Source organism: Sphaerodactylus townsendi, linkage group LG06, assembly GCF_021028975.2.
Source record: "Sphaerodactylus townsendi isolate TG3544 linkage group LG06, MPM_Stown_v2.3, whole genome shotgun sequence".
In the NCBI taxonomy this organism is placed as follows: domain Eukaryota; kingdom Metazoa; phylum Chordata; class Lepidosauria; order Squamata; family Sphaerodactylidae; genus Sphaerodactylus; species Sphaerodactylus townsendi.
The window spans coordinates 119,104,039-119,123,066 of record NC_059430.1 but is presented as its reverse complement, the minus strand read 5'-3'; the positions used below and the strand labels follow the sequence as shown (position 1 = coordinate 119,123,066).

Below are 19,028 nucleotides of genomic sequence, written 5' to 3'. Positions count from 1 at the left end.
TCTCTCTCCTGAGAAGAGCTGCCAACTCTGCTGACGATTTACAGGACATGATAAAATTATATTATAAAACCATGATGGTATAAACAGGCATAATGAAAACAGCTTTAAAAAGAGTTAAAAGCAGAGTGAAAGTATGTACAAAACAAACTGAACCCCAACAGAGATGGATTATCACAAGGGTTAGATCCAATACTTTCCCATTGGCCATTACAAAGGGTCATTACTTATCTATCCCTCTCCAGGATCGGGTTTGGCCACACTGTAAAAACCAAGTGAAGGCTCTTGCTCACGTTATACTCGACTGTCTGAGATATGTGGGCATTAGGAATTTCTCTCCCAGGCTGGCCCTACACAAATCTGAAAGAGACTCTGACAGTTCTGTTGTGGAGCTTCTGTAAAACAATACAGATGTCGTGCTCTTGGCAAAAGTAGCAACATTTCTTTTTCAAGCGACAGAACTTTCTAAGGCTGATTCCACATGGGCCAAAAACAGTGTGAAAACGGTGTGAAAACGGTGTAAAAGGGTTTAAAATGGTGTAAAAGGGTTTATACTGTTTTCACACCGTTTTCACACCACTGTTTTTGGCCCATGCGGAATCAGCCCAAGTAATGTATACTGCTATATACAGTCTTTCTGTCTGCGTTTTGAATGTACTCTTGATTTGTACTTCATAAATGTCTGGTAACGCTCTAGAGCCTATTTTAAATGCCGAATAAAGGTTGTGTTGTGTTGTTGTGTTGTACAAAACAAAGCATTGATTAGGAAGCAGAGATTGTTGAGGGAATTTGCCTGGGGTGGGAATCTGAAAGGCAATATGCATCTTTATACTGGTTTTTTAAGGGCACTTTTAATCTGTGAGTTCCTCTATCTTCTGTGCCACTGTTTTCCTCATTGTTCTTTAGTGTAGCAGCTCTTCAATAGCAGGGGTCCCTCGATTTCCAAACTGTCTGTGTTGTGTTGTGTATCCTTGGAATGTCATATAAATGAAAAGTAATCCTAGTGTGGTACGTTGGTTACAGCAGGGCCTCCCAACCTTTTTGAACCAGTGAGCACCTTTGACATTCCAACATAGGCCCTTTCGGCAGAAGACACCAAAAACATTCACAAAATGTTTTTGATCCCTCCATTCACTCTTACACCTCGAAATGTGCAGCTGTGGAGTAGGAGGCTAAGAGCTTGTGTATCTAATCTGGAGGAACAGGGTTTGATTCCCTGCGCTGCTGCCTGAGCTGTGGAGGCTTATCTGGGGAATTCAGATTAGCCTGTGCACTCCCACACACGCCAGCTGGGTGACCTTGGGCTAGTCACAGTTCTTTGGAGCTCTCTCAGCCCCCTCTACCTCACAGGGTGTTTGTTGTGAGGGGGGAAGGGCAAGGAGATTGTAAGCCCCTTTGAGTCTCCTGCAGGAGAGAAAGGGGGGATATAAATCCAAACTCCTCCTCCTCCTCCTCCTCCTCCTCTTCTTCTTCTTCTTCTTCCATGAGGAGTTTTTTCTCTCTTTTTTGGCTATTGGTAGAATTGATGCTTTGAAGACTCGGTGCATGGATTCTCTGATACAGAGTACAATAATCAAACAGTACACTTCTAGGGGTTACTCAAATTATACTCGTGAATTCTTCCTCTGTAGACGGATTTGTTGAATGGATGAATTCCATACATCCTTCTCTTCAGTTTTCCCAAACATCAGATCCTTTTCCTGTTCGTTTTTTGAACACCACTGTCTTTGTTACTTCGATGTTATGGTTTGCAGTGAAACCATATGTTAAACCAGTAAACAAGAGTATCTCTCTTTACTGCCACTCATGTCATTCTGAGCACCTTAAAAATAGCCTTCCCTCTTAGAATAAAGAGAAACTCCACTGGTATAGTGGAGTACATTAATCAAATGGTATGTTTCTAGGGGTTACTCAAATTATATTTTGGGCAATGCCTGGCAGAGGGCAGTACGCATAGATAGAAACCCGACCTAAAAATTCAAAGACAAGAATTACCTGTGCCATGGATTACCCACCCATGGCCAACACCATCAAACAAGTTATATTTAACCTTCAGCATATAATCTCAGACATACCGGGATGCACTAACCCACCCAGAATGGGTTTCAGACGCAAAACTCACAGGATTTGCTCATAAAGCCTGATTTTTTAAAGGCTCCTGTTCATTGTGACTCTGTTAAAGGGCATCACCAATGCAGGCACTGCTCCGTATGCCCATTGTCCATGAACATTATGGGATATACACATGCCAACCTTAGATATGAGTAAAAGTGGAAGTATCTTACAATAGGCCATGCATTTGAACCATGCATTTATCTTTTGGAATGCCTGTGCAAACTAATTTATGTTGGTATGACATTAATAGGTACTCGCCCTAGATTAATAGAGCATAGATCTAAGATCTGAAATAGAATTTTCGATGATCCCTGGGTGCAACATTTCATTGACCAAAGGCATACAGAAAATGACCAGAGATTTTGCATCCTCTATTCACGAAAGGTGCTCATCCAGACAGGTTGACATAAGGAAGTACCTGCTCCAGCTTGAAGCCAAGCTTATTTTTACCTTCAGAAGACACCGTCCCCTTGGACTAAATAATGAAATTGATAACTCATGTTATTTACAAACAATACAACATTTTTATTAGATAAGACCAATTTTTCCTCTTTGGTCATCTCCTGACCGAGGTATTCTTGTGTTTGTGAGCCTTTGCAGAACCCGTGGAAAGAAATATACTTAGGTTAGTGGAATCAGTATTTTGCAGTTGGCTCTTATTATTGCTGAACTATGATGCTATGTACTCTTAGACCAACTTTAAGCCATTAACTGTGCCTATTGTAACTAGTAATGATCAGTAGCACTTTGTAATTTATCAGAAGTCATCTATGCCACTTAGCCCTTTATTCTAAGGAACTTTTTGTACAAGTTGTGCTGTGTTGTAAGTATATCCATGTCCCTTTTAAACTTTTTGGATATTATGTGGACAGAACTTTAGACTTTTTATATGTATTTATTCAATACGTATATGCTATATTTATATCTTGTCTCATGTTTATTGAATAATTCTGGATTTTTTCAGCTATTAATTATATTCATTTATTGGTTTAAAACAATGGTTTAACATCCACCACTTATGCCTACAGCAGCTAATAGACAATTGCTTATATTATTTGTATACCTCTTCTGACTTGACTTACGTATCCCTTCATGGGCAAGCTTGGGACACATCTATCTGGCTGATGAAACATCTCATAGCAAAACAGGGGGTGATCCAGAATTTCCCATCCTTATTTATGACCACCCTACTACTTTACTTACCTGAGACTTACCTGTCTGGATTCCATATGTGAGAACGCTTCACTTGACCTGTATTGACACTGTCGGTGCCAGGTTTCTCTGCATTTACCTCTTTTGGGGGATTTTTGTGCTTGCCAGTGGGCTTGCACAGATGTCTTCATGTCCTGTTTCATTGTCATTTGTATTTTGCACACAGTTTTTGTGCATGCAGTTTTTTTGATCCAGGGTTGCAGTTCTAACTTTGCTATTAAACATCATTAAATTGAGCACTTTTTTGTTTATTGTTGACATTTTGTTTGTTTGCTGGTATTCCAAGTTTGTTTGTTTGCTGGCCCGGATTTGTTTGTTTGCCGGTAGCCCGGGAGCAAGCAGTTTTAGCTGGTTGCTCCTCTACACCTTGTTTTGCTTTTTTGATTTTTTTTTTGCCATAATACACAGCCATTGTGTTGGGGACCCTAGTCTACTGTGTCATTCTGAGAATCCATAATTCAAACCCACATGGGAGAAAAATATCTCCCTTGCTAGAAATAAGAAACATGTATAAGCCTGAGAGATTCAGTACATCTAATCCCATCTATCTTTTCTGTTTTAGTTATTTCTGCCTTTTCTAGGAGGAGGAGGTGGCGTTCCTTCCCCAGTGAGTACTGCTACAAAGAATCATGTTTTCATTATCTTGCGTCATAAGAGAGGCCAGCAAAAATAAGATATCAGGATTGCGCTCCTACAGCTTTTGTAAACAAAAAGAATTTTATCTTGAAATGGCAGAGGCCTCCCTGTGATCAACTTAGGGACACTGCCACATCTAGTTGGGTTCTTCATACAGCTCAAGGGCCTGGTAGCTTTGATCAGTGGCAGAACATTAGTGAGCTCTGCACAGCACAAATCCAACCTTCTTAGGATGTTATAAAAAGCATTTTGGGGAAGAACTTTGCACAGATCTCTTCCTCAAAATGAATTCAGCCCATTTTATTTCTCTCAATCTGGATTTTTCAAAAATCGCTAAACTAGCAATCTTTTCCCTCCAACCGGGGTTGCAGATGATTCCTGCCTGCCTGCCATCTCTCCTCTGATAATGATGTACTTAATTTCCAAGAAGTTGCAACATATGGTGACCTCAGCAAGGGGCTCTTCCACCTCCAGAACACCTGTCAAGGATGTAAGCCTAGATGCTCTAGGCTGATCCTGCATTGAGCAGGGTGTTAGATTAGATTGCCTGTATGGCCCCTTCCAACTCTATGATTCTAAGTGATAAGCAGAGGTGGTTTGCCAGTGTCTTCCTCTGAAAAACCTTCCTTGGAGGTCTTCTGTCCAAGTACCCACCCTGCTTAGCTTCTGAGATCTGACGAGATTGGGCTATATCAAGCCACCTTCCCTGCCCCCTGATAATTAGCCTTTTCCAAAACTGCTTTTGCTTAGAATAAAGAAGCCACAGTGGGGTTGTCCATATCATTGTTTGTGCATAATCCATTGCTTGGCTTGTGTCTGCTTTCCAAAATTGTCACGGGAGATGAGATTGGACAAGGGGAAAGAAAGGAACTCTTATATCTGTTTTTTTTCCTTTTGCAGTTTAACTTGTTTAACAAGGTGAGTATATGGAAAGGGGGGCTGTGAAGACAAAATTTGGGGTAGGTGAAGACTGTTATGTTGTCCTGAACAACTTGGAGGGACTAGTCTGTCAACTGGGGAAGGATTGCATATTTTAATATTCCCCCAACTAAAATGATCACTTTGCAATACCACTATGTCGAAGAAAATAGTTCTGTATGTATGGAATATTGTTTCAAATGGTAATTCCAGATATTTCTCCCACTCCCAGCTCCACGCCTGAAGCTAGAAGCGGTACAATCCAGGAAAACTTTTACCATGTGATTCTTAAGGATTTATAAACTGGTCTTGACATCAATGTGGTATGGTGTGGATAGTTAGGGTTGGAACATTCTAGGGTCACGATGTGCAACATAGCAATGTGACTTCTGGGTAATGACCCAGAAAGATTTCACTGTGTCAAATAATGCACTAGGAATCTTTCCAGTCTCTATGATAAATAACATAGAGATAGGCGTGTTCCTAGAGTATCACTTGACATGGTGGTGCCACTTCTGCATCTTCACCTAGAAGTGACATTGTGACATCATATGACATTGTACCCCCACCTCAATTTTTGCTCACCTTGGTAGGCATTTTGGCTTCCCTAGAGGATGAGACATCACCTTATCTCAAAACCAAGCCATTCACCCCTACTTTTTGAAAGGGTTGTTCCTCGTACTCATATGCACAATTCTAATTCACAAAGAAGACAGATTCTCTGCACAGAGCCACAAACACAAAGCAAGATACTTTACATTCACTAAAAATAACTATTTAAAAAGGAATTTCATTTTCTAAGAATTTCTGTTATTTCCTGTTAACCTAACTCAAGTAAAAGGTTCAATACAATCCCATGTAAATAACCACATATGTCTCTTTCTCTTTAGCTTGTTGCACCTTTTGGAAGAGGAACAGGAGGAGAAAGGGTGAGTATTGCTTGCAGACAAAATATCCCCATGATCTTGTCTATTTATTGTAAAGGCAAAACATGCCAATGAAAACAGACAGGGCCTTATTCTTATGACAAACCTTGGGAACACACAGTCTTGCCTACCCCTTTCCTTGTCCCCTGCCCCTGCCCCACCCACACTTCCTATCATGCATGGCTCAGAAATTGAAAACTTCTTAAATCCGAACAAATCATCTCTTGCCCTGATATCCAAAGCACTGCCTATTCCATTCCTAGATTAAAACCCTTGTTCATAGGTGTGATGGATTAGACTATTTAATGTTTAATTTGAAAAGGTGCAGTTAGCCAGAGCAGGAGCACCACAGTGTTAAACAGAGGGCCACCTGATTGACTGGCTGAAATGCATTAGCCAGTAGCCACCGATAGGGTGTCCTAGCTGCTATAAAAAAGCCGTTCAGAGAGTTAGAAAGGGAGAAATGGACAGAGAGTTTTGAGAGATAGGGACAGAGTTTTGGAGAGATTTGAAAGCAGCTTGAGAGCTTGTGTGACACACAATCCTGTCAGTCCTCAGAGTCAGTCAAGGAAGAGGGTCACAGAGAAACAAGGAGATGGCTAAGGGGCCTGTATTCTCAAAGAGATCTCAGACAGCCTTGCTTCCATGAGAGGCTAGAGGCCTGGTTGGTGGAAAGCAAGAGGGAAACTGAAATCACAGGAACACTCCTCAGCCCACACAGAGTGCTTGGCAAGTGTCTCATGAGGAGACAACACCCAGATATAAGGCCGCAGGCAGGCTTGGAGATTTGGGTGCACCAAATCCCAGATTCAGCCCAAATTTGGGCGCATTTGGGCACATTTGGGCCAAAATCGGCCCGAATGTGTCCTGCCCGAATATTCGTAAATCCGAATGCAAGGGCTTTTGGGGGTATTTTTCGATGTTTTTCACATCTTGGCCTGCAAGGGGTGAATTATTAAAGCTAGCAGTACCAAAATTTCAGGGTATCATTCGGAGAATCTTTTGATGATGTCACCCAAGTTTGGTGAAGTTTGGTTCAGGGGATCCAATGTTATAGACTCCAAAAAGAGATGCCCCATTCCCCATTGTTTCCAATGGGAACTAACAGGAGATGGGGCTACCCTTTTGAGGGTACATAACACTGGATCCCCTGAACTAAAGCTCTCCAAACTCAGGCGATATCATCAGGACAGTCTTTTAATGAGACCCTTAAATTTTGGTGCTGTTAACTTTAAAAATGCCCCCCTGACAGGCACCCCAAGAAATTGCCCAAGATTCTCTGCTCTGTAGTGCCTTGCAATATTGTACCCAATGGGGAATTTCTGTGCAGGCTGCACATATTTGAAGATAGAGGCACCAAACTTTCAAGGTAGCTCCAGGAGACCCTCCTGGTAATAGCAATAAAGAAACTTCTAAGTAATACCTTTCTAAAGAAACCAGAAACACTTAAAGAACCTCCCTTTAACATTTAATTGAGAAGAAAGATCCTGATAATTAAATGTTCTTATTCTGTTTTACTGTTTAAAAGCCTCACACTGACTCTCTGTCAAAAGTAAACAAGTTTTGGAGGGAAAAATGAGATCCCACAAAACTAGATTTCCCTCAGAATGCTGGCAGCATGATATTGCCTGGCAGGATCAGCCTTGAAGAACTTGGGTGTGTGGGATATGCCTGTGATCTCTGCTGCAAAATCCACCAGACCACGGCCACACAGCCTGGAAAACCTACCAGAACCAGATGAATCCGGCCATGAAAGCCTTTGACAGTACATTGAGCCCCATTTAATTCAGGTGCCTGTATTGACAGATCACAACAAACCAAGGTTATTTGAAGGCTACTGCCTTCCAAAATGGTGAACTACATGCAGGGAAGAGGGAGGGAATTTGGTGTTCCCAAACCTACTGAGATTTCATAACCTGATTTTCTCTTTTGCTATATTTCATTAAGATCATATCTATTCCAAATAGGAGTGCTACCACTGCCTCATCAAATGCTGGGATATTTTGAGGTTAGAGCTTGGAGAGAATGGGGTTTGGGAAAGAAGTGATATCTTTGTCAGATGAAGGGCTAGGAGTTTTCCCTGATTTGTATGGTAAGGACCATAGAGACATGGGAAAATTGATTCAATGTCTCTATGAAGGCCATCCCCCCCCCCTTCTGCTTCTCCATGTCACAAGGATGGGAGATTGGAGCCAAGGGTGGACATGTGGCCTGCTTTGGGAGGATAAATGACAAACCTAGGGCCCAGAAACATCAGCTGAGTTCTTGCTGGTGAAGTAGAACTTTGGATAAGTGGACTGAGCCTTAGTATTTCTCATGCTGTTTTGTGTACAGGCTAAAAATAAACAAAGCAAGTGATAACACTGGTCAAGTAGCTGACGTAGATTATCCACAGATGCTGGGAAGGTCATTTATTAAAATATTATTGTGTTTGTAATGTAGCGTGCTCCCAGCAACTTCAGACCAGTGAGTATGACAATTTTTGTGTAGGTTGATAATGCTGTTTTCCTCTTATGTTGGCTATTGGACTAGCACCTTACCCATTGGCCCTATACTAAACCTCTGGTCCCTCTGTGGGTGAGGAAAAGCACAAAAATGGACCATTCAAAGACATAGTAGGCATTACCCTAAGTAGGCAAGCTGCACTTCAGTTGGGGAATTAGCTGGAGGCAACGAATGAGAGGGGGTAACTCGGATTGATAACCTATGTATATCAGGATAGTCCTGGATGAAAGCTAGGGGTGTATATTTGGGGGTTCCGGTTCCGGCTTGGAATGAGAAGCTGTTTAAGTGATGAGCTCCGTCCAAGGCCAGATAAACTTTTTTTAATAACTTTTAATAATCTTTTTAATAGATTTTAACTCAAAGCTGTTAAAGCCTATAGACAAAACTAATCAACTTCCCAGATACGAATTGCAGCAGATAAGAAGGAAAAGTGGCTGAATATGGGGCGTAGGAAGCGCCAGAGAGACGCAGAGGAAAATACTCCCCCAACAGCCAAACAGCTTAAAATTGCTGACTTTTATAACATTCAAGTTCCTACTGTAAACTGCTTCTCGGCTCTAACTGTATCTGAAGATGAAAGAGTGGATGATAAGGAGGCAAGCCGAGTTTGTGAAAATATAAATAATACGGAAGAGTTTGAAATCTCTACAGAAGGAAGGGGTGTATATTTTGATATGCCAAATTGGAAGAAAGCTGGAAAAAAATTGACCAATAAAGCAATTTTAGACCAGAGAATCAAGCTGAAACAAATTCACCACCCTTCTCTCAATAGCAGGAAAGATTTTAGGCAACAATGCATTCCTTGGTGTGTTTTTGCAGGTCTCTAGGGGGCTGTTTTTTGAGGTAGAGGCTTCACATTTTCAGCATAGCTGCAGGACCCTCTCTTAACATGAGTCCCTGAGTTTGATTAAGTTTGGGTCAGGAAGTCCAATTTTATATGCACCCAGTTTTCCTCCATTTGGGACTCATGAAATTGGACTCCCTGGACCAATCTTAATCAAACTTGGGGTTCTCCACTGAAAATCTGGTGCTTCTACCTTAAAAACAGCCCCCCTGAGTTCTGGAAAGATTTGCCATAGGGAAAAGGAGCCATTCCCCTTAAAAGTTAAAAGGAACAGCTCCTATGTTAGCCAATAGAGATTAGCTCACCCCATTGTTTAGCTTGGCACACCTTAGGGCCAGGGGAAAAATTCAGCAGTTCCTGCCAAAGCTTGGCACACAAGATGGTTCCCAAAACTCTTTGAGGTGCATCCATTTTGTGGGGAGCAGTGTCTTGCTCTTATGTCAGGCCCACTCTGCACAGGCAAAAAACAGCACCCCAGGAATGGCAAAAACACTGTCCTGGGGCACTGTTTGCATGGCTGCTGCCTCCACAACATGGCAATGCTATGCTCTCCTCCCCAACTGGTGGGGAAACATTTTTGAAATTCGCTCAATGAGTGAGTCTTTTAAAAAACAATGTTTTATACCTGGCGCCGAGCAAACGGCATTGAGTCGGAGGCACTGCTTTTAGGCACCTCCATTTAATTTGTAAACTTACCTCCTCTTCCCCGTGGAGCTCTGCAGGGAAAAGGAGGTAAGTTTACAAATGAAGTGGAGGCACCTCCATGTGAAGGCCTTCCACAGGCTTCAGCAGCTATGGGGCTGCCCGCATGGGAATGGTCTAACAGTTCCGGGGCTTCACCGGCATAATTTAAGCTGGTGTGCAGCAGCTGTAATGGCCCATGTGGAACGGGCCTCAGTCTTTGGCTTCCATGCTTTCATGCACCCCTTACTGGGAGGAGGGGATTACAGGAGAGCTCCACAGATATGCAATGACAGCCAAATAAGAGAGAGAAATGTCCAAGTGATGACTAAATATGCACAAGAAAGAATGGAACGTTGACAATAACTGAGTGTCAGTCAAAGAAAATACGAGCGAGGAGGAGGAGAAATCATCCTGGCTTACATTCCAGAGTGTTTAAAGGATCCTGGAGGAGAAAAATATTTTAATCCCTTCTGTGGTTCTTCATGGGACCCAGTTTGTTGATGTCCACTTGGCAGCTCCAGTATGTTTTGGCTGTGCCCTGCCCATACCAGGGGTTTTGTCTCATAATCATTCATGGCTATTAATGTGAGGAGAGGGCACTGCTCGAATTTTGCACCACAAGTACTCTCTGTTGGCATTTTTGTCTGTATTTCTTGTGTAAAATGATGAACCTTCATTAAAGACAAACAGAGGGCCTCCAGAGTATTATTCCAGTTCATTTGCATTCAATTTAATTTCATGGATTAGACTGCCTCTCCCCTGCATATTGCGGTGCTCTTTTCAACAAAGATATCTGGATTCCATAGACAAATAGACAGTCAGTTCATGTTTGTCACTCTATAAATGCATATGTATAAGTTTAGTGATCTGGACATGGCTTTGGCATATATGAAAATGGATTTGACGTACATAAAACTAATAAACTGTTGCCATAAATTATAGAATTTTTAATAGGGCACAGATATGAATTAAAGTTTCTGTGACATGTTAGTTCTTAAATTATAATTGGTGCAATAAAGAGAAGCAACCAGCATATTTTTTTAAAAAAATTCAACAGGGTGATTCTCAAAGTTGTGGTCATCAGGCTCCTGTCCTTCAGAGCCATGGGCTTCAAGGCAACACTCGCCAACCCTATGGACCTCGGGTCTTTGGGGGTTTAGTAAGTATCACAAATTTGTATGCCATTAAAGGTTGAATTGAATTGAATTGAGTATCACACATTTTGTTTCTCTGGATATGTCGTATTTTCCTTTAAATCAGTATCAAATTATTTCCCAAGTCCTGGCCCCATCAGTTTCAGTGCAAAATCATGAACCTGATCAAAAAGAGCTCCAAGTAATATCTCACATTGCAATTCCAACCAAGTCTACTCTGCAGTTTAGTCCTGGACTTAGGGTTGGTAAATACACTAGAAATTTGGTAAAATTCAGATTTGGATATTATGTGTATGCCTGAATAAGACGAATAACATATTCATATAAATCCGAATATTTGGGTATATCCACAAAATTCGGGGCTTGTAGTCGACCCACGCGGTCAGCGTAAGAACGAGACGAGACGCGGAGATAACATCTGGTGGAGATCGCCAGCAGCGGGAGACCGGAGGTCCGTGTTCCTAGCGAGTCTCCCATCTGCCGGTTCCTGGCACCTTTTATTGTTATCCTATTGGGGGCGTGTAGGAGGGAGGACCGGGGGGAGTTCCGGGAGAGCGGGAGGTCGGGAGATCATCATGTGATGCATGATCTCATCTGGCTACGTGCGGAGAGGAGCGTACGCGTCTGAGCCTAATCCTCACCTGGGGGCAAGACCATTGTCCCTGCGCCCGGTGATTGAGTCAGACAGTTCATGACCCGTGACTCATGGGGGGATGAGGAGTGGGGGTGCGATGCGACCGGCAAGGCCGCAGGTCCGTTGGCGTCCCAACGTTCTACTACGGCGCTGCTGGGTCGGCAGTGCACTACTACAGGGTCTGTTTGAATTTTTTTGTATTTTGGGTGTTTTTTCACACTTTGGCCTGCAGATGGCGCCTTTTTAAATCGAGAGGAATGAAAACTTCATGGTATGATCTGGGGACTGGCCTGATGATACCACCCAGGTTTGGTAAAGTTTGGTTCAGGGGGCTAAAGTTATGGACCCCCAAAGTGGGTGCCCCATGCCCCATTGTTTCCAAAAAGAGATAACAGGAGATGGTGGCTACCCTTTTGAGGGTCCATAATTTTGGACCCCTGAACCAAACTTTACCAAACTTGGGTGGTATCATCAGAACAGTCCCCGGATCATACCGTGAAGTTTTGGTGCCATTAGGTTTAAAAATGTTTTTTAAAAACCCTGCAGACCAAAACGTGAAAAAAACACCAAAAATACAAAAAAAAAAAGCCTGAATACCTTGCATTTGGATTTGTTCATATTTGGGCTGATTTTTTTCCCGAATATGCCTGAATTTGCCCAGATTCGGATTGAATTTGGTATTTGTTGTATCTGAATCTCCAAGCCTAGTTTTGGTTTAGAATCCCAGTTCCTGGGGAAAAAAACAAACTCCCATTATTTAAGGCATCCAAGTTGAGGTGGTGTAACAAGTTGTGGATCACAGGTTTCCTAACTCAAGGAGTGTTCAGTTGTAGACCTGTATACAAAGGGCAGAAAGAGGGACTGTGAGAACCTGAAACTTTGCAGCCTCGTTCCCATTGCAAATCAATTGAGGTTTGTTTGTGATGCCAGAATGCAGACAGTGAACACCAAGAGCTCCTCATTGCAATTTAATATCATGAGAAATGAGTGTCCAAATCATGATTCATTGACTTTAATATGCAGTGCATCCACAAACATGTGAAACTGCCTTATACTGAATCAGATCCTTGGTAAAATCAGGACTATCTACTCAGAATGAAAATGTCTAACAAATGGACGACCTAAACATATACTCTGAAAAGACTTTTAAGCTAGTTTAGTATGTCTTTTGATCTAGGGTATAGGAAAATTATGCCATAAATTATACACAAACACACACCTACATATAATTGTGTGTATGTTTGGTAAAACGTGCCATCAGAGCATGATGACTCTGTAGTGTTTTCAAGAGTCACTCTCATTGCCACTCTGTGTAGCAACCCTGGACTTCCTTGGTGGTCATCCATCCAAATACTAACCAGGGCTGACCTTGCTTAGCCTCTGAGATCTTGACATTTCTGGGAGGAATTTGGGTGGGACCCAAAGAGATCAAACCAGCCTTGACTATCCAAGTTAGGGCAAAAACATATACACGTGTCTGAGTTTCCTTAAAATTTCAGTTTTTTAATTGTATTTGAGGGTGCAAACATGATTCACTAATGTATATATTTTTAAAAATCTATAGATTGGTCTTCAAATCTATGGTCATCGACCCAATGGTCCTACACCGTATGTTTTCCAAGGCAATGCTCCTCAACCCTATGGTCCTCCTGGTCCCAGTTTTCAACCCTATGGCAATGGTCCTCCTCAACCCTATGGTCCTCCTGGTCCCAGTTTTCAACCCTATGGCAATGGTCCTCCTCAACCCTATGGTCCTCCTGGTCCCAGTTTTCAACCCTATGGCAATGGGCCTCCTCAACCCTATGATCCTCATGGTCCCAGTTTTCAACCCTATGGCAATGGTCCTCCTCAACCCCATGATCCTGTAAACTATGGCTACTCAGTGAGTATGTTCAAATTTGTTTTTCTGTATGTGCCAGGGAAGGCAACCAAGGCTCATCACAATGACTTCCACAGGAGACTGTTTATTTGGGAAAAAAATGTCTGTCCTCCTCCAGATCTACCTGTGACATGACAAAATGACATGTGCCCTAGCCGCACACCACTAAGCCCCCACCCCACGTCCTTGCAGGCCGATTCTGTGGCAAAACACCAGATCACTGCCACACAGCCTGGAAAACTCACACCAGCCTCTTTTCCAGCATGTCTCTCCTCTCAAAATGGGCTCCTCCTAAAGCTGCCTTTGAAAGGCGAAATAGCTGTCAGGTTTATAAATATAAACTGCCAGGCCTCCTTCCTCAAGCCTGCAAGTGTTTTGGGGGGCTGGACATGGAAGAGGGAAAATGTTGATTAGTGCCACAACATCACTTCCAGGAATCACCATAGAGATTCGGGGACTTCCCAGGCCATTATGACATCATAATGGCGATTGACCTCGCCGACACTCCATTTTCCTCCCACCAAGAAGCAGTGAGGACTTGGGAATGGTGACAGGATAAGTGGGCAACCCTGAAAATCGCGTTGTTTGCCCTAAAATTATTTCCTCAACCAGCCAGTGAGAGGAGTTTGAGCAATGGAGAAAGTACTACTGAATAATACCTGCCCTTCCTTCCTGTGTAGGTTGATATATCAAAGAGCCTTTCAGTAAGTATATGGAAGGGGCTTGCTTGTTTTTTTTTCACAGTTTCGTCAACCTTTGCTGACTCTGGGGATTAACTGAAGGAAGAGATACAAAGATGGTCACAATGCTGTGTTTCAGCTGCTGCAGAATAATGAACAGTGTGTCAGAGACACAGGGTTACCAATCTCCAGGTGTTTCCTGGAGATTTCTAGGGATTGCAGCCAATCTCCTGACAACAGAGACAGTTCTACTGGAGAAAATGTCTGCTTTGGAGGGTGAACACTATAGCATTATGCTTCACAGAGATCCCTCCCCTGTCTAAATTGCACTCTCCCCAGATACCACCCCCAAATCTCCAGACTTTTCCCAAGTGTTTAGGTTTGCACTGGATTCTAGAGTTGGGGGCAGAGTCTTCAGAGGGTGAGGTCTGCACTGCTCTGCACTGATGCCTACTCTTGATTTGCACAACTGGGCCTTTGTGAATTCAGTGTGTGGTATTTGTGTCCAGAAGGGTCAAGAGGAAAATCTCTTCTGTCTGGTAAGCACAGAGCAAAGCCCAGCCAAGGTTAAACAACCAGGTCCAAAAGATTCCTTAGGTTAAAAGTTTTATTTGTTCAAAGTTGCAGCTTCAGGAGAGCTCCTGCGTCAGGGAAGAGTATCAAAGGATTGCTGTTTACAGGCATTAGTGATAGTTTCTGGTTGTTCTCACCCTTGTCTTGTATCTATTGTCTGGGCTGCAAGGACATACAAACTGCCCAATCCTCCTCCCCTCCCTGTACCTACTTGTTAGTATACTTCAGCATATACCCTGTCTCTTTGCCCATTGGCTGGGCCACTCCTGACATCCCCTTCCATTTTGCTCACTTTTACCTTCTCCCATATTTGGGCAGCTGCCTTTAGCTACATACACAAACTATACAGACTGGAGTCTGTTTTTCCCCCCGTTATCTCTCTTGGGTTCAATTCTTGCATTGCGTGCAGAGGTGTGGACCCTCCTGCTCGGGCTACCTAACAAATCACATGAAAAAAATACATAACATTGTGTGGGTAAAAATTTGGCCATAGCCAGAGGTTTTATTGACAGAGAGTAGAAGGAAGCAAATGGCGCAGCATGGGGGTGTGTGATCCAATCCTCTGGGCAGCCCGAGTGCTGTCCACCAGAGTCCACCGAATTCCTTGAGCTCACCTGCTGAAGGAATTGACCGCAAAATTATATTGGGGCATTCCAGGTGGGTGTGCCCCATCTGGTGCCCCTCTCCAACTGCCGGTAGGGGCACAAGTTACCTTAGCCCCCACCGGGTATTCCAACCATCGACTTGCTCCACCCCGACCTCTTATGGAGGTGTCAAAACATCCCTTCCCTTTTGCTCACTTTTACCTTCTCCCATATTTGGACAGCTGCCTTTAGCTTCACACACACACTGTACCAACTGGAGTCTGTTTTTTCCCCCTTGGCTTCAATTCTTGCATTCTTTTAATCTTACTTAACTACACTGGTGAGTTTGCAGCTTCTTGCAAGAGCTAGTGTTTTGCTTAAATATTACATTTCTCTAATACCCATAACAATACACATAAGATGGCTTGATTTAACACATATTTATGCTATACCTGACATGTCCAAAAACACACCTGAGCTACTGCTCTAAAGTGAATTATGATGAAATGCAACTTACAATAACTCCTGCCTTTCCCTTTTTTAGCTTTTGACGAAAATTTTGGACATTTTTAAACCTCAAGGGGTGAGTATTTGGGGGGTATGGAGGGAAAGCTATAATTTAATCTTGTCTTTTGAAATTGCAAAGGTACTTTATACTGAGCCAGACCTTATTTTCATTTAGCTGGCATAGAAGCAGATTCAGTTATTACTTCCAAGGAGTGGGGGGGGGGGAACCCCTTATAAACTTCCAGTGACATTAGATTTCCTTGCTGGTTTGCCTATTAGGTGCTTTTTGACCTTGGGCCCAGCTGTTTTGGACAAAAAGATTGTTTATTACATTTTGTTTTAACAATTAGCAAGCCTTTATTGGCATAAACAACAGTACAACAATAATAAAAAACGGATTAAAAAGCATATGCAATACAGGAAATAAATGTTAGGTCAAAGGAAATCTACTGGCATTTAGTAATTTCCAGGAGAAAGTCTGCCACTATCATACAGAGAGAAGGATCAGGATTGTCCAACAAGTAGTGTAATCTAATTAAATTACTACACTGTCTCAGATTCAAGGAAATCAGATCCAAGTATGTGAATCTATTACATTTTGTGTTTGGGCTGCCTCAAAACAAATGCAAAAGCCAACAGGAACAAACATAGCATAACTCTCAAGACTGTGTAGATCCAGTTCATTGCAATGGGACAGCAGCCAAATCTCTTCCTCCCCCACCCCCTGTGACTTGTAGCTCTGTAAGGTCATCTTATGGAAAGACCTTCCCACCAGCCAGGGGTCCTGGAAATGGAACATGGTATAATGAAAACAAAATGGACTTTTGTTCAAAAAATGTACAATTGTTAAGAGAATACATAAATGAACCTAGGGTTTTCATGCTATTTTATTGCTGAAATTATGTTTGAACTAGAAGCAGAGCCCATTGCGGGGGAGATAAAATCAGAATTAAATATGGGGCATCTGAAAATCTTGGAACCTCATAGCCATTAAAAAGAACTTGGCAACATAACTTGCTATAACCCAGAGGTATGGATTAATGCTATTATAGTTCTGATACATAAAAAGGGTGATCTTCCAGCAAATCATCGAGCAATAAACCTTCTTTTACAAGCGGGCCAAATGTATCCCAGGCACTTACTGGGCAAGCTAATCATTGGGATGACTGAACAAAATCTCCCAGGCCCTGAGCAGATATCCTTCTGCTCTGGTAAATCTACATTAGATCACTCTGTCACACATCCCCCCCACCCCACATCAGATAGGGAAATATAGCCATGAGAAGAGGAACAAAGCTATTCACTGCCTTTATAGATCCAATTTGGCTATTTTGACTGTTCTACTTTTTCTTCTTCTCCCTTTTTGTGCATTTCTGTTTGTTATGAGTTGCTGATATTTGTTATCAGATATCTGGATTTTATATTTTGAAATTTGGATTTTTGGATCTAGATTTGGACTTGAATTTGGATTTCAACAGACTATCTGTGTTAGATAATTTGTCTGTATCATATATTTTCCCTCCTCAGTCTTTTCCTCCTCCTTTTTGATATATAGGCTTTTGATTTTTAATTTTTGTTCCTGATTGCATTTTTTCTCTTTTATCTGGATTTTTAAAAATACTGTTTTGTTCCTTTTTTCTCTTTCTCTTTTACCTGCCAACAAGTAGTCAATTGAGCAATAAAATAGTAGATGTTAACCTTAAATACTAGTAAAGTTTAATAAAAATCAATAAATTAACAATTTGGTTACATCTTTAATCCCTTTCTAAATTTATCTGGTGGTTATTTCCATACCACTTTTTACTATACTTACCCTTACCCAAATCACTCCTGGTGGGATTATTTCCCCTGTGTAGGCTATAATATCTTCAAATAATTTTCATTAATCTCTTTTATATATTTTAGCCACAAGATGCCCTTTTTTGGTTTCTGTTGTAACACAATAGCAGGGCTAGTCTTCTAGAATATTTAAAATCACATTTGAAGAGACGAGTAGACTGATTGTTTTTTAAATTATTGTAAGGGTGGTCAAGGCTACATTGGTGGTCCTAATTCTGGTCCTTCTGGCTACAATGGGCAGGCCTCTGGTGGCCAAGTGAGTATATTAACTTATTTACTTACTTAAAATGATATTGCAGCTTCAAACTGAAACAATCCGTTATTACCTCCTTTTATATGTAATTACTGCCAACAAACATTTTGCAACTAATAATGTAGTTCTATCAATCTATATATATAAATGTGAAAGACCACTGACTGACTGACTGACTGATCAAAAGAACTCAAAAACCACTGAAACTACAAAGTTGAAATTTGGCACACCGGTTTGTTATGTGCTTCAGGTGCTCTCTAAGAAAGGATTTTCCAAAATATTCACTTCCACTCGACTTATTAGATATTTACTGTTCAACTCTGGCCATCTGCACAAACATTCTAAGGGTGACAGTTAAACATCATGAGTTTCATGTCCTTCAACATGGTATTTTCAATGGTTTTTGAGTTCCTTTTGATGAGTCAGTCAGTCAGTCAGTCAGTCAGTCAGTCAGTCAGTCAGTCAGTCAGTCAGTCAGTCAGTCAGTCAGTCAGTCAGTCAGTCAGTCAGTCAGTCAGTCAGTCAGTCAGTCAGTCAGTCAGTCAGTCAGTCAGTCAGTCGTGTGAACGGCAGCGGTCGTGCGAACGGCAGTGGCTGGAAAGTGCCATCCCCCCTTTCCCGAATGACTTACCTTTCCTGCAACATTCCAGTGCGTCGCCCAGGCCTGGGGACACGCCCCCCTGCCCTGAGACTCCAGAGCTGTCGCTCATGGCGGGGGGCATGTCCCCTGGCCTGGGCAATGCGCCAGAAGGTCGCAGGGAAGGTACATTGTTCCGGTGACGTCTTCCCTGCCCCTACCGGGACCGTTATGCCACAGCCAGAGAGAAGTTTCTTGCAAAGTGGCTAGTAGAATATCCAGCTATCTTAGATGTTCACATACAAAGGTTATTTTTTTAGGTGGCTACAACAAAAATTGTTCAGTGGACATGACTAAATTTAGTTTTGCTGCTATTTCTGTTTCTTAAATTATTTGGCATATGGTCTATGGTAAAAGTTACAAAAGTTTTGTTTTGTTTCTGTGGTAACACAATAACATGGCTAGCCTTCAGGAATATTTAAAACCATGTTTGAAGAAACAAGCAGAATTG

General features: G+C 42.1%; 1 protein-coding gene across 7 annotated transcripts in view; it reads left to right on the top strand.

Annotated features, from left to right (window-relative positions):
- LOC125435016 (collagen alpha-1(II) chain-like) overlaps window positions 1-19,028 on the top strand; it is a 45,396-nt gene that overhangs the window by 2,928 nt on the left and 23,440 nt on the right. For 6 of the 7 annotated variants that reach the window (XM_048500978.1, XM_048500981.1, XM_048500982.1 and 3 more), the window contains exons 2-9: window positions 3,887-3,931; window positions 4,861-4,878; window positions 5,769-5,807; window positions 8,247-8,270; window positions 10,895-10,996; window positions 13,190-13,507; window positions 14,185-14,208; window positions 15,886-15,924. In XM_048500978.1, coding sequence (XP_048356935.1) covers window positions 3,887-3,931; window positions 4,861-4,878; window positions 5,769-5,807; window positions 8,247-8,270; window positions 10,895-10,996; window positions 13,190-13,507; window positions 14,185-14,208; window positions 15,886-15,924 — 609 coding nt within the window. The remainder of the gene's footprint in view (window positions 1-3,886; window positions 3,932-4,860; window positions 4,879-5,768; window positions 5,808-8,246; window positions 8,271-10,894; window positions 10,997-13,189; window positions 13,508-14,184; window positions 14,209-15,885; window positions 15,925-19,028) is intronic. The other variant, XM_048500977.1, reaches the window with a different exon arrangement.